Source organism: Microtus ochrogaster, unplaced genomic scaffold, assembly GCF_000317375.1.
Source record: "Microtus ochrogaster isolate Prairie Vole_2 unplaced genomic scaffold, MicOch1.0 UNK48, whole genome shotgun sequence".
Classification (NCBI taxonomy): Eukaryota; Metazoa; Chordata; class Mammalia; order Rodentia; family Cricetidae; genus Microtus; species Microtus ochrogaster.
The window spans coordinates 1,077,635-1,100,324 of NW_004949146.1; the positions used below are offsets into that span (position 1 = coordinate 1,077,635).

Sequence of the window (22,690 nt, forward strand, 5' to 3'; positions counted from 1 at the left end):
CCCGCCTCTGCCTCCCAAGTGCTGGGATTAAAGGCGTACGCCACCACTGCCCGGCAATAATTTTTTTTTTTGAGTCAGGGTTTCACTGTAGTTTTAGAGCCTGTCCTGGAACTAGCTCTTGTAGACCAGGCTGGCCTCAAACTCACAGAGATCCACCTGCCTTTGCCTCCCAAGCGCTGTGATTAAAGGCGTGCGCCACCACTGCCCAGCTTGTAAGAAATAATTTTATTTAGAAACTATTATGCTAGCCAATTTTATGTCAACCTGACATATGCTAGACTTATCTGAAAGGAAGGAACCTCAATGGAGAAAAATGCCTCCACAAGATCCTGCTCTAGGGCTCTTTCTTTATTACTGATTGATGGGGAAGGGCTCCTGGGCTGGTGGCCCTAAATTCTTTAAGAAAGCTAGCTGAGCAAAGGCCCTGGGGAACAAGCCAGTAGGAAGCATTCCTCATAGCTTCTGCATCAGTTCCTGCTCCAGGTCCCTGTCTTGCATGAATTCTGACCTCACTGCTTTATATGGAGCTATGAGTAAAATAAATATATCATTTTTCTCTCCAAGTTGCTTTTAGTCATGGTGTTTCAATACATCAACAGTAATCCTAACTATTATACATACCAAGAAAATAATTATATAAATATCACATAATAAACTAGTGAATATTGACCTTTTAGATCTAGCCTTACACATTAAAGTTAAATACTCTACAAGGATATATGCATAGGTATGTATATCTTTGCATACTTACCTGCATGTATTCTGAAAGTTCAAAATAAGCCCGTCCAACTTGGCACAATACCCAACCAGTACTGTAGTGGTGAGAAGGTAGGTGGCTCAAAATATTTATAGCTTCTTTGCAGTTATATGAACACAAAGCTAAATAACCTTTTCCCATTTCACGAAGAAGACTCATCAAACCTTCTAGGAGAAAAAAAATATAAACAAAGGAGAAAAATACAACTTTGGTTTTCTAAAAAACCTAACCACAGATTTCTCCTTTAAAAAAAGTCTAGTATCTGGATGGCAAGATTGCTTGGTGGTTAAAGCATCTTGCCACCAAACCTGATGACCCAAGTTTGATCCCTGGGACTCCAAATGATGTATGCTAAAAACTAACTCCTACAAACTGTCCTGTAACCTAACACACACACACACACACACTCTCTCAAATAAATGTAATAAAAAATATTTTAAGGGGGAAATGTAATCAAATAAAAAATGCTTTAAGGAGGGGCTTAGTTGTTAAGTGCATTTTGTGTCCAGTTCCAAACCTGTAGAAATATTTTATTTATATTTTAATAAATAAAGCTTGCCTGAAGTTCAGAGAATAAAATAGCTGCACTAATCAGCCTTACAGACCTGACAATGGTGACAACACACCTTTAATCCCAGTAGCCCCCTAGTTGCCATAGAAACTGGTGGTAGCGGTGCACGTCTTTAATCCCAGCCCTAGAGAGGAATATAAGATGGGAGGAGACAGCTCTCAGACACAGTCTCATTCTGAGATTCCTGGAGGCAGGATCACTATTTTCAGACTGAAGTAGAGGTCAGAGCCAGTGGCTGGCTGTTTTGCTTTTCTGACCTTCAGGTTGAACCCCAATTTCTGTCTCTGGGTTTTTATTAATCGTGCTACAGTTCCCAGCATCCACCCAACAGCTCACAACCATCTATAATTCCAGCTCCAAGGGATTCACACCCTATTCTGGCTTCTGTGGGCATACATCCATCCACAGAAATACAAAGAGACAGAAATTTAAAAACATAAAAATAAACAATAAAACATTTTTAATGCCAGTATTTATCTAAAAACAATGAAGGCATGAAGAAACTTAGTTAAAATACGTGTATAATAAAGTAAAAACAACAATAACAACAACAAAAAACGCAAGGACTACAGAAAGCATTTATAACAGACCTGCGGCTGCCTTTTGTAGGTTAAATGCCTGGATCTGAGGTGTGATTGTGGATATTTTCCCTTCTGAAATGATAGAAGAGTCCAACTTTGTAATTTCCAGACTGTCATTTATGCTGGGTTGAGTTATTCCTCCTTTATTAGTTTTACTTTTTGTTTTTCTGTTTGGGATTTTAGGTGGAAACTTCATTTTTAACTTTTTGCTATTCTCCTGTAAAAAGGGATAAATTGTCATGCTTATCACACTCAAAATTATTTTAGATGTCTTCATCGACATTTTCTCGAGTACTACACATAGAATTGCGTAATCCTCATTAGTCTTTTTGTCTTAACCCGAAATTTTATAAAAACAAGTTTTCAAAAACTATTTTTTGTTTGTTTTGAGACAGGTTCTTACTTTTTGGCTCATGCTGACCTGGAACTTGAAGCAATCCTGTTTTTGCCTCCCAAGTATTGGAATCACAGGAATGAGAGAGCAGCTCTGACAGTCATTTCATTTTAAATACAATAAGTTAATAATAAGTTAATAGTGACTGAACTCAGTCTGCACTAAGGGTAGCTCTTTTCTCATTCACTATTTAAAAATAGGAAAATGCAACACTAATTACATCAAAGCACTATAACCAATGGCAAAAAACCACTGTATATATCATGTCAAAAGTAAATTATTAATAATGTCAGTCAGCAGACCAAGAAACAAAATATCCCCTCATCTTTTGCTTTTAACATTTAAAATAATTCTAGGAAGATAATAACATGATTGAATTTTCCCTCCTTCTTTCCTCAGTGATAACATGTAAACCACAGACCCCATAAATATTTCCTAGTACTTAATGAATTCTTTTGCATATGTATACAGTTTTGTGTCATTGCATCAAACAAAGGCATTTGAGCAACCAACCACAACAGTTATGGTGCAGAATTATTCTTTTAGAGCAAACCCATTTGCACTACATTTGAATAGCTGCATCCTCCCTCCAGCCTTATTTCCCAATAAGCAACTGACATTTTTATTATAATTTGGTCATTTCAAGAATGACACATTTACCCAAGGACTAAGGAGAGTCACAAAAATTATGGCTAGTTCACCAAATAATAAATTATTTAGTTCAGCATGGTGGTGCATCCTTATAATCCTAGCACCCTATAAGTTAAAGCAGGAGGAAAGCAATTTCCAGACCAGCCTGAGCTATATAATTTTAAACTAAATTAAAAACAAAAGTCTTTCCTTGTTTGAGATGGGGTCAGTGATGCACAGGAAGTAGTAAGCGACTGTGACCTTTACCTTGGTTGTAGAGCTGTCACTAGTGAAAAGGCGGGAACTTCTCCGAGGCAATGCGTTTGGGGGAGATGTAATGGTGGGGCTCAATACCTGAGGTGTTGTACTAAAACAAACAGAACAGACATTTTAAACCGTTTACTTAGCTTGTGATCATTAGCTATTGTCACAATTCTACTTTATTAAAACATTCATTCATCATAGAAATATTTTAAAATTGGTCTTTTGCTTAGTTCCCTTTGGTTCTCTATGAAAACACAGAATTTAAAAATTATTCACAGGGGCTGGAGAGATGGTTTAGTGTTAAGAGCACCGACTGCTCTTCCAGAGGACCGGGGTTCAGTTCCCAGAACCCACATGGCAGCTCACAACTGTCTGAAGATCCAGTTCCAGGGGATCTGACACCTTCACACCAGTGCACATAAAATAAAGTAAATAAACAATAAATATTAAAAAAATATTCACAGGCTGGATGAATGGCTCACTGGTTAAGAGTACTTGATACTCTCCAAGAGGATCCAAGCTTTGCTCCTAATGCCCACTCTCTATGGCTCACAGCTGCCAGTAAGTCTTGTTCCCGAGGATGCTATAATCTCTTTTGGCCTGAGTGCACAGCATGTACCAGTATGCACAGGACAACCCCCCAACCCAATTAAGTCATTATAGAGTGGAGTACAGTAACAATCTTCACTAACTGAAATTAGACATTTTTACTTAAAAAATCTAAAAAATAACTCCTGAGTGAATAAACAAATACATCTACAAACAATTGTCTGGGGCACCCACTGGCAAGCACAAAGTATTAAGTAAAAGGAAAAGTTGGACATGAATAATTTTAATGTGTAGTATCTGCTAGTAAACAAATATCACTAGAATAAATAGAAGCTTGACCAGCTAAATCAAAGGTTTCTTTTACTTAGCTAAAAAGAGTATGATCATCGCTTTATACAGGTCTACTTGAAAGGCGAACTATAAGACAAGAGTTCTACTTTAAACTGAATGGTGGTCCTCTACAAGAAAAGAAAGAACTACCTGTTGAACCATCTGTCTAATCCAAATGTAAACACACACACACACACACACACACACACACACACACACAAACAAAAGGTCTTACTTGTTGTATCCCTGGTTGGCCTAGAACTCTCTATGTAGATCAATACAATCTTGAATTCACAGAAATCTGCCTGTCTCTGCCTTTGCTCAGCTAAAAATGAATTCCCGCTTCAAAGATTTGGTTTATTTTCTTTTCTTTGACACAAGAATCTAGCTACGCAACTCTGGCTGTTCTGGAATTCACTATGTAAAGCAGGCTGGCCTCACACTCAGCCTCTCAAGTGCTGTGAATAAAGACATGTATTTCTACACTCAGCTATTTTTTATATCATGCATATACACCAGTGCCTGCATGTATACATATGTACCAGGGGTATGCAGGCAGCTAGACGAGGGCATCACATTCCCTAAAACTGAAGTCACAGGCAGTTGTAAACCACCCAAATAGGTGGTGGGAAATGAAGCTAGGTTTTCTGCAACAACACCAAGTTCTTAACTGCTGGGCTGGAGATGGTCCTAGGTTAAGAGAACTGGTTGCTCTTTCAGGGGTCCTGAGTTCAATTCCCAGCAGTCACATGGTGGCTCACAGACATTGATGATGAGAACTGGTGCCCTCTTCTGACATTCAGGCACATATGCAGGTAGAACATAATAAATCTTTAAAAAAATTCTTTGCTTTGAATTCAATTATAACTTAGTTAGGCAGGGTGTAATAATGCTGATAATCTCTATAATAAAGGAAGCCGAGACAGGTTTTAATTCAAGGCCAGTCTGGGCTACAGAATGAGACCCTGTCTCAAAAAAAAAAAAAAAATAGAGCAAACAAACAAATGATGGAGGAAGGTCATTGGTTGATTAAATAAAGAAGCTGCTTGCCCTGATAGGTTAGAACGTAGGTGGGAGGAGTGAACGGAGCAGAACGCTGGGAGGAAGAGGAAGCGAGCTCAGAGACTCCACAGCTCTCCTCTCAGGGGCATAGGCCTCAGAGAGACAGGATGCTCCACTCTTGCGGGCAGAGGCGAGAGCTCTGCTCTCTGAGGCACACGTGATGAAGCTCCGACCCAGGATGGACGTAGGCTAGAATCTCCCTGGTAAGCCACCTTGTGGGCTACAGCAGATTATTAGAGATGGGCTAGTCCAGGTGCGAGAGTTAGCCTAGAAGAGGCTAGACAGAAATGGCCAAGCAGTGATTAAATGAATACAGTGTCCGTGTAATTATTTTGGGGCATAAGCTAGCCGAGCAGGCGGCCAGGGTGCTGGGAACGCAGCCCCGCCGCTCGTATTACTACAAACAAACAAACAAGTAAACTTAAAAGCTAAAATGATCTAATTAAGACTGAGTAAGGGTACAGTGAGACCTCTTTCAAAGAGCAACAAAAAGAGTAGGCAACAGGTCTGAGGATACAGCTCCTTAGCATTGCACAAAGCCCTGGGTTTGGCCTCTAACATCACATAAACTTGATATACTGCTAAAGGGCTTGTAATACTAGAACCCTGGAGGTGCAGGCAGGTGAGCAATTAGTTTAAGGTTATTTTCAGATATACAGCAAATCTGCAACCATTCCAGGATATATGAGACCCTGTATAAAAAGGGGGAGAAGAGAAAGACAGTTTACGGACTAAGTAAATCTAAATACTTCATAACTTATGGGTAATTATTATTGGTTGTTCATCTTGGCTTCCAAATATTCTTGGCAAAAGCAACATAAGAGACAAAGGGTCAAGAAGCAGAAAGCTATGCTGAGTTCTTTCTCTCTGGTTCTGACTAGAGCCCGGATGATGAAATGGTGCCATCCATACTCAGGTAGTCTTTCCACCTCAACTAACCCTATTCGGAAAACCTCTCACAGGCATGCCTACAGGCCGGCCAACCTGATCTAGACAATCCTTCACCAACAGACTGTTCCTCGGTGATTCCAGACCCTGCCGCAACTTAACAAATGAAATCAACCCTCATATCACCTGTCTTGGTCAGAAAGTTTTAAAAATAAGAAACCAACTAGTAAGTAAAACCCGTTTAGAGCTACCTTTAATCCATCCTAGACACAGTTCAGTGAAGGGAATCTTACCTAGTAGTAAATTTTACCTAGTAGGAACATTTTGGGGGAAATCAATCCACTCTTTTAAAAGCTTTATTACTTACCATTATTATATATACAATATATATTCTTTATTTACTTTTTATTTCATGTTTGTGTGTTTGCCTTTTTAAGTTTATAACCACCACATGCATGTAGTAGCCTGCAAAGGCCAGAAGAGGGCATCAGATTCACTGAAGTTGGAGTTACAGTCAGTTGGAGCCCACCATGTGGGAACCAAACCCCAGTCCTTTGCAAGAGCAGTTAACATTCTTAACCACTGAGTGATCTCTCCAGCAACAACTCTCGTTTATAGTATAATAAGAAATGTATCTTATCAATGTGATTACTTATAAAAAAAAAAAAGAATTCTGACAAGAAGTGGAAAGGAATAATTTTATAATGCAGGGTAGTTTATAGGGAGGACAAATCTAGGAACAGTTTAAGACTGACTTAGAAGACTGCATAAGGGTGACACAAGTCTCCATCAAAGAAAAAGAAAGCTACGGCAGTTTTTAGGTTAGAGGTTAGGACAGAAACTTTTCTATGTTTTTGTTAAGGTTCTGCTGGTTCCAAAGACTCACTTGATGCAAGTGGAGATTTCCCCCAAAGTCCGAGGAATCAGAAAATATATATTTATTTCATATGATGTGAACAGTGTCTGAATTTTAAGTTTGTTTTTGGTTAACTCGGAGCCTGACAATAAAAGGTGCCTGGCATATGTGATTATGTGTCAATTAATATAATTTATTTTTTTTTTAAAAATATTTTATGTGTATGGGTCAGAAGGCATTAGTTCCTCTGATATTAGTGTTATAGAAGGTTATGCTCCTATGAGTCACCATGTGGGTGCTGGGAGACAAACCTCGTTCCTTTGAAAGAGCAGTCATCTATCCAACATTAAAAGAAAAAAAAAGGTATAACTAGCATCACTGTTTTAAAATATGATGGGGAGGGTGGACCGGAAGAGATGGCTCCAGTATAACTCCAGTTCCAGGGGATCGATGCCCTCCTCTGGCTTCTCAGGCACCAGGCATGTACATAGTGCACAGGCATACACACAGTTGAAATATCCATACATATAAAATAAAATGTCCTGGGAGTTACCAACAAATACCTTGGGAAATTCACACAAATGAATCTTAGAGGATAATTTATATAAAGAAAATGATGGGCTGGCCATGCTGGGAAATCCTTCATATGCATGGTAACAAAATATTTTCAAGGGGCTAAGAGATGGCTCAGTGGTTAAGAGCACAGACTGCTCTCTAGAGGACCCAGGTTCAATTTCCAACACCTATATGGCAGCTCATAACTTTCTATAACTCCATTCCCAGGAGACCCAACACCCATGGCAAAAATAACAATGCACATAAAATTAAAATATATACATACAACACCAGGCAATGGTGGTGTACAGCTTGAATCCCAGCACTAGGAAGACAGAGGCAGGTGGATCTCTGTGAGTTCAAAGCCAGTCTGGTCTATAGAGTAATAACTAGTATAGGTCCCAAAGCTGCAGAGAAACCCTATCTCGAAAAACCAAATGCAAACCAAACCAAAAAAAAAAATATAGTTAATATAAATAAATAATAAATATAAGGTGTGTGTATGCATACACACATTCCCACCCTAAGTGTGTAAGCAGAGTTAGAAAAGGGCCTCAGACAGCCTCCTCTATGGTTCTTTATTTTCATAAATCAGTCCCACACTGAACTAGAAGCTCATTTTTTTGCTAGGCTGGCTGGCAGTGAGCTCTCTGGATCCTCCTGCCTTTATCTCTTAGTGTTGGGGTTATGGGCATGCCTGGCCATGCTCAGGTACTCATGTCTCACAAGCAAGCACTCAGGACTGAGCTACCTCTCCAGTCATCTGCCTTATTTTTAAAGACAGTCTCTACTAAACCTGAAGTTCACAGTTTTGGTTTGGCTGGCCGGCAGGAGAGGTTCCAGGACCTGCCTGTCTCCACCCAACATTAGGGTTAGAAAGAAGCACATGTGGACACACCCAACTTTTATGTGGGTGCTGGGAATCAATTTGAACCCAGGCCCTTTTGCTTTCACAACAAGAACATATATCTGCTGAGCCATCTCCTCAGCTACGCCCTACTCAGTAAAATTTCTTTTAAAAACAATGATATCTAGGTACAGTGATACTCTCTTGTCATTACAGCTACTTGAGCCTAGTGAGACTAGCCTAGAAAACAGAAAGACTTCCAGAGAGGAAACTGCGGTCAGAATGTGAAATAAATAAATATTAAAAAAATAAAGATGAAATAGCTTTTTTTCTGATATGCAGAAGAGGAAAAATTCATTACCGTGACACATTACAGGGGATGAGACTTTATTTTAACGTTTAAACAATGATATATTGTGGGGGTTAATATATATGTATGGATACAAAACAGTTATAATATTCCCTGAGAGCATCAAAAAGTACTGTTGTAAGGGTTCACCACTTGAAGGCACATTTGATACATTAAAATATACACCATAAAGATGTCTTTGAAAAGAGAAAGCTGCTAAGAAAAGCTTGGTTGCTAATATGGCAGTAGTCAATTGAGTTTCTCTCAATGCCCAGAACCCATCTGTGACTGGTTATTGGGAAAATGGGGTCTCCACCGCTGTAATCAAGTGATGATGAGGTCATAAAGGTGGGTACCGACCCATCCAGTATGATTGACATCCTTATAGGAAGGGAAATCTAGATACAGACACGGTCTTGTCAAGACAAAGGAAGACATGAACTATGCTGTCACAATCCAAGGATGGTCTGAGTAAGGAAAGATCCTCCCTATAGACTTTGGAGGGGTAATATTCCTCCCAACCTGACTTCAAACTTACACATTTTAAAACTGGAGAGATTGTTAGCAACATGGAAAGCAGGAAAAAGAAAAGGAAAAGGAAAAAGAAAGAGAATAAATTTGGTTTAAGATACCCAGTTTGAAGTCGGGCGGTGGTGGCACACGCCTTTAATCCCAGCATTCGGGAGGCAGAGGCAGGCGGATCTCTGTGAGTTCGAGGCCAGCCTGGTCTACAAGAGCTAGTTCCAGGACAGGAACCAAAAGCTACGGAGAAACCCTGTCTCGGAAAATTAAAAAAAAAAAAAATACCCAGTTTGAGAAACAGAGTAACACCTGGTCAAAAGGCTTTAGATGACAAGTATTTCAGATTTCAGCTAGTTTGGATTTTGAAATATTTGTATAAAAATCCTTACTGGTTAAGCATTCCTGATTCAAAATGATAATATCTGAACTACTCCAAAATCTGAAGCCTTTTATGTAACACTGGTGCTCAAGGTCTTGTATTTTAGAGAAGTTTGGATTCTCAGATCAGGGGCTCAGTCGGTGTACTTCACTACTTGTAGCTTAGGAAAGTGTCCTTGCTGCCAGTTTGAAGCCAGTGTGGGATTCATAGTGAGTTTCTGACTATTTAGGGTCACATATCAAAATACAAAAAGGGAAAAAACCAAACAACAAGCAAAAACCAGTAACAATTGCCTGCTCTACAAAATAAAAAAACCCAAATCCCACCACTCAAGTAATTCTTATAACAGGACTCCTGGCAACTGCAGTCTGCAAGTTGGCACCACTCCAACATTACAGTGATAGTGATTTCTTTTAGATAGTCAAGACTATAATCAGTGACAGTCTAAAGTTTGACTTTATGATCCATGTACTGAAATAAATAATGGGAGGAGAATAAAATCTGATTTGCCATGCGTGGTGGCAGACATCTTTACACAGAACTTGGGAGGCAGAGGTAGCCAGATCTCAGCCTGGTCTACACACTGAGTTCCAGGACAGGCAAGGAGTAAAGAATATAGAGAATCTGTCTTAAAAACAAAACAAGCAAAAACTAACAAACAAACAAACAAAAACTTTAAGGAAATAGACACCATAAAAAATACCTTGGACACCATAATAAATACCTTGTTTGTGGGCCAGAACTTTGCGTTTGTGCGACAAGAATTGGAGTGACCTCTCTACTATTTCCACTCTGTGAGAAGACAGACTTCGTTCCAGTTTGACCCATTCTGGCAACAGACTGTAAAACACAAAAAGTCTAAGGTTTGTGATTATAGATTGCACTGTAAGCGACAAGACTCTATGATGTTCCTATCTGCATCTTCTCAATGAAAACAGCTCAGGGTATGTGTCATCTTAAAACAATCACTACTATCACTATATTGTGTTAAAAGACAGCTATTTGCCTTAATATTTAGGAATTAATTTGCTATATATAAAGAAAACAATACAACAAGATTTATACTTTTCCTTTCGTATTTAGTAACAGAGTCAAACAGGAGTCTGAGGAGATAAAAAAAAATCACGCGGTGCTTTTCTAAGTTCTAAAGACACTGTTCTTTTGCTTCACAATTTCTTTCTAGTTTCTCTAATGTTTCACTTATGCTTTCTGCTTGCTTGGAAGGGGAAGAAAAAGGCCTCTGTTTGCCTTGTCTGACATAATTGTTCAATGTGATAGAAACAAATCTTAACATAGTTAAGAAATGAACTAGATGTATGTGTCTGATGTATCTGAAAAGCTGTGACAATAACATTCTTTTATAGTTTGGTAACTCTAAGGAAAGAATAATTATATAAAGTTGGATTTTCTCTGAAATAGAGACTGGAATTTTAAATAAGTTTCTTTACCCAAACTACATTTTACACAGAAAATACCTTTTTTGTAGGGGCTCCGGTGGATGGCACGTCAATTACAGAAGGTGTGTTAGTGTAGTTTTGTAAATAGGATCCATCTCCAGGACTTGGGGTTTCTAATGGCAAAATCCCAAAACTGAGAAGAGGTTGAAATCAAGGTGTCAAAAAGTCATCAAGGCATATATAAAGCAGCAGTATACTTAAATTAGAAGGTCTAAAAGGAAGAGAATGGCAAATCAGTCTTGGGGCAGTGAGGATCTGAGGGGCAGATTTAAAAATGAGCTGTGATTGTAGAGTCCTCCACCCACCAGAACTAAAAAAAGGACAAGGACCTAAATTGAACAACAGCTGCTGATCTTAGAAATGGACTGCCTTTATGAAAGCTAAGATCCAAATGACAAAAATAAATTCCAATTCTTGGAACAATGGAGACAATGTCCTAGAAATTACTGGTAATTACCTAATAACTATCGATATAGTTATCCACTGGTCTCTGTAGATGCTGTAATCAATCTCCTAGTCATGCTATTTCAATACCTTCCTGACTTTGAGACTCATTTATAGTCTATTTTTTGGTGAGTTTTGTTTCATAGTTCTCAGTATATAGCCTTTGTGGCAGGTTATTGTATAAATACATATACCATATAGTTTTTAATAATTTTGACAACATATTTTAAAATGATAGGTGTCAATTTTCTTCTAAGTTTTAGAAAAATGAACTGATAACATTGCTGTAACTATATCATAAACAATATTTCAATTTTTACTGCTACCTGCAGATGCACAGCCATAAATAGTATCTTTCAATACATATACTAATTGGGTCATATTTTAAACACCTTTTACCTCTGCTTTATTTTGAGAAAGGTCATTATATGCCATAGGCTTCTAAGTAACTAAAGAGAACATTGAACTTCTGATTTTCCTGCTTCCACCTCCCAAGTACTAACTAGGATTACATGGCATTGAAGCCTTGCCCACTTACACAAGGATCAAACCCAAGGCTTTGTGTCCACTATGCAAGCAATCTACCAACTGAGCTACAATATCAGCCCTCATATTTAATTAAAAAATTTTATACACGTATTTCTTCAGAATGCCACTTTCTCACACTGATTTAGGCAAGATGTTGCTTATATTAACTTGCTTTATAATTCAAAGATTATTTACATTAGAATACATTTTAAAATATATTGTGTGACTTACCTCGGGGTTAATGGGCTAAGAGCAGTTGGTCCTCCTAATAAACTTCGACCAGTTTTTGGTTTATTTTGAACCTGTTTAGACAATATGGAAGTACCCGTTCCAAGGGGGACATTATCTGGTGAAATTACAGCTGAATCAATGTAAGACACGGAGGAATCTGTATTCAAGGAGTACTTTGAATTGGAAGATTCTAAGTTCAGTCTGTTTAATTCCTGAAACAGAAATTTTCGCTCATGTCACTTATGATGCACTGTTTAGTTCCCATAATTCTGCTGGGTTTCAGAATATTCTGAACATGAGAAGGATACACTTACAATTGTGTCCTGGGGTGTTTCTGTAAGAACTGTCTCAGGCTGTCTGTGAGATAAACTGTGGTTAGATACTAGAGTTGTACAAGTGTTGGGCAAACAGCTGCTAAAATTCTGTATAGATGTTAATTTAAATGTTTGGTCAGGATCTGGCTTTTCACCTGTGAAGACCAAGAGACAAAAACAAAAGAACAACAACAACAAAAAAAAAAACACCAAAAATTTGCCTCTGAAGGATAATCTCTTTTCAAGTATGCATAATTAGACAGAAATAAAGCCTTATTTAGAGTTTCAAAATTCTCCTGTCCATTTAAGTTAATCAATCTTACCCCTCCCAAAGCACAATCAGTAATTTATTGTGGAAGTTAACCCGTAAAGATGTAAATTTGGAAAATAAATTACAAGTTTTAAATATCATAAATCAGAGCCAGTAAGATGGCTCAGCGGCTAAATTAAAGGTCAGCTGTCCAACCTGAAACCCGAGTTAAATCCCTAAGACATACATGATGAGAGAACTAACCCCTGAAGTTGTCATATATGCTATGTGGCTCATGCACCCAATTCACATATATACACCACATGCAGAAATTTTGTTATTTTTTCCCTTATAAAGAAAGTGACTTTGTCTAGTATTATATACACAGTATCATATAATCTGGAGGACACATACACTGAAGGTAGACTAGACAAAGAGAAAAGATGAATGATTCTAAGGAAGGGCTGCTTTTTGAGACAGGGTTTCCTGCAAGTGAGCTGGTCGCACAGTGTAGCTGAAGCTGGCCTTAAACTTAGATGTGTTTCCATCTCTGGATCTCTAATATTGGGATTACAGACATATGCTATCACTCTGGGATTTAACCTATTATTTTTAATTTAATGACCCTTATCTTGCAAAATAGTTTCTTGTAGCTAAACAATTACGAGTTTTCAAATAAAAAAAAAATTGGTAGGAAAACAATGCTTGAAAAGAAAAAAAAAGAAAGAAAGAGGAAAGTGGAATCCTGCCCCATCTCATAAGCTTACCTATTTCACATAATGATTCAAAGGGAGACCAGAGAAAAGGATTTAAACTAAGGCTCTTTTGGTAACATTCTGATCCTTTGGCAAGCCGATCTGTCTTGCTATGGAGAGAAACAACAAATTAAACAAACTATAAACCCCAAAGCTTTTCTTATAATTTTTGATATAAAAATCAGATCACTCTTATTTATAAGTTCTTATAGCATTCTTTTCGAGGCTTCCCTAGATTCTTAATTTCTCTTGCTTTCTGAGATTATGTCATATGGCTCCAATTAGCCTCAAATTCAATCTTCCTGTCTCAGATGACAGGGTTCTATTACTGTGCTCTGTTCTCATTGCATTCTCAGACTTTTAATTTGTTGACAGATAAAAGATAAGACCAGGTATGACGAAACATACATGCTTCTAATCCCAGCACTTGGGAGGCAGAGTTAGGAGGATCTTTATGAGTTTATGAGTCTGGTCTACTTGGTGAATTCCAGGCCAGTCAAGGGCTACACAGTGACCAACAAGAAATATAGAAAGGAGACAGCCAATGCTTCAATTTTTTTACTTGTTTTGAAAGCAATTTACATGATTTGAATACAAAAATTTAAATGATCAGATTTCTTGTTTGTGTGTGCTTTCAAGACAGGGTTTTTCTTTGTAGCACTGGACATCCTGGAACTTGCTCTGTGGAGACAAGTTTCATTTTTTATGTATGTATGTATGTATTTATTTATTTATTTTCATAGCCCTGATTGTCCTGTAACTCACTTTGTAGAGCCAAACGAGGCTGGGCCTAAACTCACAGAGGTCCGCTCACCTGCCTCCCAAGTCCTGGGATTAGAGGTGTGTGCCATATAATGAAGAGGGAGACTGATGCTAATCAGGTATAGAAAAAATTAGTGTTGAAGACCTGGAACCAATTATACCCTGATCACTCTGGGAAGTATCAGAGTGGTCTGACTGAATGTTAACCTTTTAAAATGGAGAAGAGGAGGGTCAGTAGTTAAGATTCCTTTCAGTTTAAAAAATAAACAAGACACATAAGCAAAACAAACAAAACACACACACACACACACACACACACACACACACACACACACACACAAACTCTAGTTGGTTCAAGGTTCAAATCCTTACTATCTACTGGGCACAGGGAGGGGAGTAATGGGGGCTGGGAGATCAAGCTACAGCAATTCTAACTTTTGTTGTTTTTGGAGACAGGATCTCCTGCAGCCAAAGCTGGCCTCAAATTCTATATAGCTGATGATGATCTTGATGCCTGATCCTCAAGCCTCTACCTCCCAAATACTGGGAGGTAACAGGCATGCACCACTACACCCAGCTTTACTCAAAAACCCTAAGGTTTTAAAAAGACCAGATGGTATGAAACCAAAATTTTCAAAGGAACCTCTTCAAGCAATGGTTCTTCAACTTGCGGGTCGCAACCTCTTTGGGGTTGAACTACCCTTTCACAGAGGTAGTCTAAGAACATTGGAAAATCATACATTATGATTCATAATAGCAGCAAAATTACAGCCGTGAAGTAGCAAAAAAATGATTTTATGGTTGGGGGGTATCATATGAGGGTCACAGCATTAGGAAGGTTGAGAGCCACTGTCCTTACGTAAAACTACGGGATAAATACACTGCTTAATGTGCAGATTGTCAGTAAAGAACTCTTTGGAAGTCTCACTTCTAAGCTTTCAAGTGAGCACATAACAGCATAAATTTAAGAAGATAATGTGGGCTAGGGGTGGGGTGGGATCTCATGGTAGAAGAGTTACTAAGCCCAGCACTGAGAGGAAAAGGAAGTATTGTTCATAAAAACAATAAACATGGACAAAGACAGGAGGAACATGAGGCAGAAAAATCATACCTAATACCATTCAGACGAAATCAAGCAAAAATAATTGTCACAAGACTGACTAAATCACCTACCAGAATATAGAAGTAACTTAAAAATAGGAAATGAAGAAAAGGCATATAAAGGCCATTTTCTGAAATCTATAAAGTTAAAAGTAGCAAATTAACCCATGGATATTTTTAACATAAGCTTAAGAAAACAAAAAACACAGGGGCTGTGGAGTGGGCTCGGGGTATAAGAATGCTCACTGAAGAAGCACAAGAACCTGAGTTCAAATCCTCAGCACTCATGTTTAAAAGCTGTGTATGACCATAAGTGAGTCTGTAACCCCAGTGTTGTGGGGTCTAGTGACTGCCAGGATGAGTTTTTGGCGGAAAGAAACCCTGATTCACAGAAGGTAGAGTGATGTAGCAGTATAACCAATGTCCTCCTCTGGCCTTAGTACACACATGTTGCAAACATAGAATAAATAAGTTATTTTAAAAAATGTTAAAGGAAAGAGCAAGAGAGACCTCAATATCTGAGGGCTGACTTAAACTTCTGTGACTATCCATCCCTTCTACACTTGTTTTCAGCAGTTCTAAAGTAAGGATACTTTTCTATCTAACCAAATCATATTTAAAGAATATTTCTGCTTCCCTTAAGATTTACTTTTTTCAACGCCCACTCATAATTCTATCGATCCCTTCAAACAGTTTATTGCCCTCAAACATCTACTTTCCTTGAGAAGTCATCTTATGGAAAGAAAGGATTTTTTTTGCTACCAAGTCTCTTCTATTGTACATTTTACTCCCTTCCTTCCCACTCGGGGCCAAGGATGGAACCCAAGGCCTGTCGCACTGTGCTGGGCAAGGACTCTGCCACTGAGCCTTTTATTCTTCTTAACCAGTAGAACCAGTAGGCTCTCATTTGAACAAAATCTTGTCTACTTTTTATCAATTTCCATCTATTGTTTTCTTCCTTCTCCATTACAAACAGGGTGGGGACTGTGAGTTTAATACTTCCAGGACCAAATACTTCTTGTGTTTAGCTGTAAAGAGAGAATGACCTCGCCGGGCGATGGTGGCACACGCCTTTAATCCCAGCACTCGGGAGGCAGAGGCAGGCGTATCTCTGTGAGTTCGAGACCAGCCTGGTCTACAGAGCTAGTTCCAGGACAGGCTCCAAAGCCACAGAGAAACCCTGTCTCGAAAAAAAAAAAAAAAAAAAAAAAAGAGAGAGAGAATGACCTCAACTTTCTTTGAATGAATGACAAAAATAATCATAGTTGCATGGTAATATCCAACTCCATTTTTAAGTAAATGAAGATATTATCTTTCCTTATTCTAGTTCACAAGTTTTATGAATGACTTGATGTAACACTTTTACACCTGAAAATAACCCCCATATTCAACAAAATCATTTATTCTGCAAAAAAGCCATTTCAAGTTTGTTTTGAGACAATAGTCTCACCACGTAGATCAGCGTAGCCCAGAAGTCACAAAACAGACCAGCTGGCTTTGAATTTTTAGAGGTTAGACTAGATTGCTTCTCCCTCCCAAGTGCTGGGAGTAAAGGTACGTGCCACCACTGACTGGCCATTTTTTTGTGGTGGGAGTAGGCTTTAATCACTTCTCTCATAATTGTAACGGATAGCATTTATTACATGCAAAATACTTCATGGGCAGTTATAAATATTTTCTATTAATCTACTCAACTTCTAAAGTACTTTTTAAAAAATGAGGGAGACTCATGCTACTATTATATAATGATAATTCTAAGTTCATGCAGCTAAAAATTCACTTCAAAGATTACTATATATTGATAGAGAACATAGTCTAGTACCAAAACCTGCCTTGAAGTTTAGATATAGTAGAAAGTCTAGAAAGGAGTAGTAGAATAATATCAAGAAAACAAATTTTCCTCGCTTTTTTTAAGTGAATCAAACACACAAGTGCTCTTTTTACCTAAGATAAGAGCTTGTAAGAGTTTTTGAGGCTATGTGGAGAGCAAAATGGGATCAGCATTGCTACTATTTAACAGACTTAATGATGTCACGATGAGGTCAGGAACTACATGTATATGCATGAGACCCTTTCTGGTATTCTGAATTACTCTCACTTACCAATATACATGCCCCAACAATGAAAGAGTAAAGCAGGCTGAATCACCAAACTCATTGACAATATCTTCATGGCTTTTTTGCTTATTAAACACTCCACCAGATAAGATTTGTTCCCCTTCTGCAAGCCTTTAAAATATAAATTAATTTTAATATCAATATAAAAGCTCTTCATAAAGATATCTTTCATTATTATTGTGAGTCTAATGACAAATATAGTGAAAAGTTAACAGTATTTTTAGAATAGTGGCAATCATGTACTTGGAATCATTGAGAAGCTAGAAATTTATGAACTTAAATTTTCAGTTTTGTCTTTAAAATCAGTACTCATTAAAATTCAATTTCTATACGGACAAATCTAGTCTGAACAGCAAATGTATTACTCATATTAAAACAAACATTGTTTGCATGCTTGCATGAAGCCTGGGGTTAGAGATCCCCAGAACCAGAAGAGAATTATCACCATTATAGTGAAATCTCCCATGATCAAATTAATGAAATAGTCAATTTTGTAAACATTTCAATTGTTACTCAAGAGAAAGCAAGAGATGTCAGGAGTTTGTTAGAAGAATTTTATCTAAAATTCAATAGACATGTAACAAAACTAGATAAAGAAAAATTAATACTTACTTGCTGAGGTCAACACAACATTTTGCAAGCAGGTATTTACACTGTGGGGTAGTACAACTGTGTCCTTTTAAGAGTCTATATGCTTTATATGCCTTTCCTGAGCGGTAGTAACAGGTTGCCAATAAAAACAAGGCTTCTTCTGAATGTACTAAGACATTAAAAAGAAAGAAGATAAATTGCTACTAATCAGCATATTACATAGTAGTTACTCAATAAACAAGTAAAATAGCAAAAAAGAAATTAAGCCTGTCATGTAATTAAAAACAATTATTAATTCAAATCTGAGTTATGGAGAAATCAATTCTTGACAGAAAAGTTAAAGTTGGTGGCCCATATCTGTCTGTAATCTCAGCACTCAATGGGTTGAAGCAAATAAATCACGTCAAGTTCTAGGTCAGTCAGGCTATACAGAGAGAGAAAAACAGAAAAAAAAACAACAAAAACAAACAAATAAACAAAAAAAAGTCAGCTTGCTAGTTTCTGATCGTCTCTCCATAAGAACCAGGTAGTAGATACAATGGAGCCAATGGTATCTTCTGTAAACACAGAGGAAATGCAAACAAACACTCCTACCTTCAACAGGCACCAGGAAAGCATCTTATTTTAGGTAATAGTTTTCTAAATAGACCTCTTATGAAGAAAAAAAAAAGGTAAATTTTACTAGGAAGGGAAAAATAAACCTTATTACTAGAGTCAAAATATTTCTGCATTAAGATGAATGGATTAAAAAAAAATTCCTCTCTAACACCAAATACTAAATTATATTCAAGATAAAGCAAAGTTTGGGGCCTGGGAGATGGTGTAGTTGCTGCCAAGCCTGAGGGCCTGAATTAAATCGCTAGAACCCACAAAGAAGAAAAACAACTTTTTCAATCAAGTTACTTTCTGACTTCCATAAGTCACAGCATATGCCATCCCATTAAAAAAAAAAAGTAAAAAATTTTCTGAAGAAAAAAAAATATCGGGCATTGTGATGCACGCCTTTAATCCCAGCTCACGGGAGGCAGAGGCAGGAGATCTCTGTGAGTTCAAGGCCAGCCTGATCTAATTGAAAGAGTTCCAGGACAGCCAGGACTGCTACACAGAGAAACCCTGTCTTGAAAAACAAACAAATAAACCAACCAACAAACAAAAAACCCAGAACTTGGGAGACTGAGAGTTGAGATCTGGCAGTTGAGATTTCAAGGCCAGTTTGGGAGGGAGAGCTTGACTAAAAACAAAACAAAACAAAACACAGAAGATCTCAAGTGAGTAAAGTGCTCACATTCAAAATACCAGGACCTAACTTCAATTCTTTGGATCCTGGTACATGCTTATAATTCCAATACTGAGGAGGTAGAGGAAGAATTCTGGGGCTCACTGGCTAGACAGTCTAGCCTACTTGAAAAGTTTTAGGCAAGAGACAGACTGTTAAAAAAAAAAAGTGTAAAAATGCCAGAGAAACAACACCCAAGGTTGTCCTATGGCTTCTGCACACACACCCAAATACACAGGAACACACACAAACAAGACAGAGAGGAGTTAGAAAGGTAGCTGAGCAATTAAGAATATACAGTGACCGGGGTTCGGTTCCCAGCACACACATTTAGGCACAACTCTAGCTCTAGGGGATTAATAATTAATAACTTTAGAGGATAATAAAATAAGAAAAAATTTAAAGACAGAATGAATAAATCTTGATAGTCATAAAAAGTGATGGAATTTCATATATTTCATTCATTTTTGGTTCTATACAAATGAATACATCACAAACCTTCTGCGTACAGTCGCTCTGCGAGGAAAACTGCGTCTCGGTAAGCATAGTGGTTTAGTGCTTGCCATATAGCAGCCTGTGAACAGAGGGGAAAGGCACATAAATACATACTTCTGGCACACAGCCTTGAACATAATACTCAAGTTCTTATTTGTAATTTGTTATTTTTGTTTGTGCATGCATGTGTAGCGGGTGGACGTGTGTGTGGCATGGTATAACAGGAGGTCAAAGGCTGACCTCTCTCCTACCATGTGTGCCCTAGGAATCAAAATCTGGTCATCTGGCTTGGCAGCAAGTCTGTTAACTTGCTGCAGCATCTTAGCAGCCCTGGTTATTTTTATTTATTTTACGTGTGCGTGCAGGCACTCACAGAGGTAGGGGGTGGGCAGATCCCTTGGAGGTGGTTATGAGACCACAAACAGGTGCTAGGAACCCTATGGGTCCTCTGTGAGAGCAGCAAGTGCTCTTACCAAGTGAGCCATCTTTCCAGCCCACTTTTACCAATTTAAGTGATAAAACTGCAACAACCAGAATAAATTCTAGTGTGGTAGAAGTTTCTCACTTATGACTTCTAACATATCTGCATTTACCCTCTCAATCCTTGCATGAACTTCCGATCTCCTACCTCTGTATATCCTTTTTCTCCACCAATAACTTGTTCATCCCCAAAACCTAGTTTAAAATAATAATCTATAAAAATTCCTTAGCCCATTCTTCTTTTTACCCTCATTCCTTTTATGAGATAGATTTTAAATTTTTAATAATATGGTAGAAAGCCGGGTGGTGGTGGCGCATGCCTTTAATCCCAGCACTCGGGAGGCAGAGGCAGGCGGATCTCTGGGAGTTTGAGGCCAGCCTGGTCTACAAGAGCTAGTTCCAGGACAGGCACCAAAGCTACAGAGAAACCCTGTCTCAAAAAACCCAAAAATAAATAAATAAATAAATAAAAAATAATATGGTAGGAAAAAAAAGCTTCTTAATTTTTTTTAAAATAGGGGGCTGGAAAGAGAGTTCCAGGCTATGGATTCTCTCTCTTTCTCTATGTACATTTAAACATGTATGTACATGTTTAAATGTGTCATATTTCTGTGAACAGTTAAATACAATTATTCCAAAATACTTTCATACAAATCAATTCAATAATGCTCAATCTCATGAAAAGGAATATTTACAATACTGAATATCACACCACACTAAAGAGATTCATTAGGGCCAGAGCAGTGGTTCTCAACCTGTGGGTTGAAGTAGTTATGAAGTAGCAAGGAAATAATTTTATGGTTGGTGGTCACCACAGCATGAGGAACTGTAAAGGGTGAGAACCACTTCGATAGAGGGTTTTCTACTGATTGGGAAATAAAGATGGGATAAGGAAAAATAAAAATCATAAGGCCACTAAACAAAAACAGGATCTGCTAGAAAGGTTTGCTGGATTCTGCAACCATTAAAGCCATTTTTAAAAGTACCAAACATATGCTGTGCAGAACATCTAGAACCCTCATAAAATGTGCCACCATATTTGCTGCTAATTTACTGACATGCTATTAGGCAAGGACTCTTTTCCTTCTTATGTATTTGTAGTATATATCAACACAGCACAGCAGTAATAAATACTAAGTGTTCAAATTTTTTTGTTTTTTAAATTTTTTATTTGCAGATTCTGGCAAGATTTACTATTGCTCATCTTTAGCCCACTCTTCCCTCTACACCCCAACTTTTATTAAGACAAGGTCTCACTCTACAGTCCTGCCTGGCCTTGAACTTGCTCTATAGACTAGGCTGGTCTCAAACTGAAAGCATAACCTGAATCTGCCTCTGCCTGAGATTATAGGTGTGCACTTACCATGTGAGCCATCTTTCTAGCTCAGAATTACTAATTTAAGTGTTAAAACTGCAACACCCATAGTAAATTCCACATTGCACTAAAGTATGACTTCCACTTTTTTTTTCCAGTTTTTTTCAAGACAGGGTTTCTCTGTAGCTTTGGTGCCTGTCCTGGATCTTGTTCTTGTAGACCAGGCTGGCCTCCAACTCACAGAGATCCGCCTGCCTCTGCCTCTGTGCTGGGAAAGGCATGCGCCACCACCGCCCGGCTGATTTCCACTTATATACACTCTTTTGAAAATCTTGTGAAAACTACAGAGCTTCCCAGATAAAGGCATATATAATAAAACTTGCATGTTTCGAATACCTGGTGTATATCTGAGGTTTGTTATAATTTAAATATATACTGAAAGCTGCATACATTCTGAGACTCATAAATACTCTCATCCTATAAGCATTGATATAGCTGACAGGAACCTAGTGTGTGTGTGTAATAGACTCTCAATAAATATTTGTAGAATTGATTTAAATGTTTTTAGATTTATGTATGTATGTATGTATGTACGTACGTACGTATGTGCAGGGGGTTTTACTTGCATGTATGTCTGTATACCACATGCATGCCTGGTACCCAAGGAGGTCAGAACAGGGTGCTGGATTCCCTCAACTGGAGTTTCGGCAAGAACAAGTGCTCCTGTCCAGCCCTTTCTCTTTCGTATTTTGAAGACTACTATATTATTAGTGTCTTAAAAAAAAAATCACACAGGAGCTAAGAACAGGAAGGAAATAGCTTTTAATCATACAAAGTCACAGGTGTTGGCTAAGTATACAAGTTAATGATTGCACTAGTGCTTCAATCAAGTTCATTCCAGATCAGAAAAGTTTTAATTGGCTGGTTAGTGAATGTAATCATAATTTGCAGAACCAATCCTAAAGAAAGAGATCTATGCCAGAGTACATGTCTTTGATCACAGGAATTGGAAGGTAGAAAAATCTCTGTGGGGTCTAGGC

General features: G+C 38.0%; 1 protein-coding gene across 4 annotated transcripts in view; it reads right to left on the reverse strand.

Annotated features, from left to right (window-relative positions):
* Nucleotides 1–22,690, reverse strand: part of Cdc27 (cell division cycle 27) — a 56,485-nt gene that overhangs the window by 21,859 nt on the left and 11,936 nt on the right. For 2 of the 4 annotated variants that reach the window (XM_013354568.1, XM_026777172.1), the window contains exons 1-10: nt 19,859–19,926; nt 17,479–17,604; nt 13,526–13,623; nt 12,509–12,663; nt 12,195–12,406; nt 11,010–11,124; nt 10,259–10,374; nt 3,201–3,300; nt 1,919–2,126; nt 752–924 (exon numbers count right to left, since the gene is read on the reverse strand). In XM_013354568.1, coding sequence (XP_013210022.1) covers nt 752–924; nt 1,919–2,126; nt 3,201–3,300; nt 10,259–10,374; nt 11,010–11,124; nt 12,195–12,406; nt 12,509–12,663; nt 13,526–13,623; nt 17,479–17,604; nt 19,859–19,926 — 1,371 coding nt within the window. Of the gene's footprint in view, nt 1–751; nt 925–1,918; nt 2,127–3,200; nt 3,301–10,258; nt 10,375–11,009; nt 11,125–12,194; nt 12,407–12,508; nt 12,664–13,525; nt 13,624–17,478; nt 17,605–18,105; nt 18,254–19,858; nt 19,935–22,690 lie in introns of those variants that run through there. The other 2 variants (XM_005369407.3, XM_005369408.3) reach the window with 2 other exon arrangements.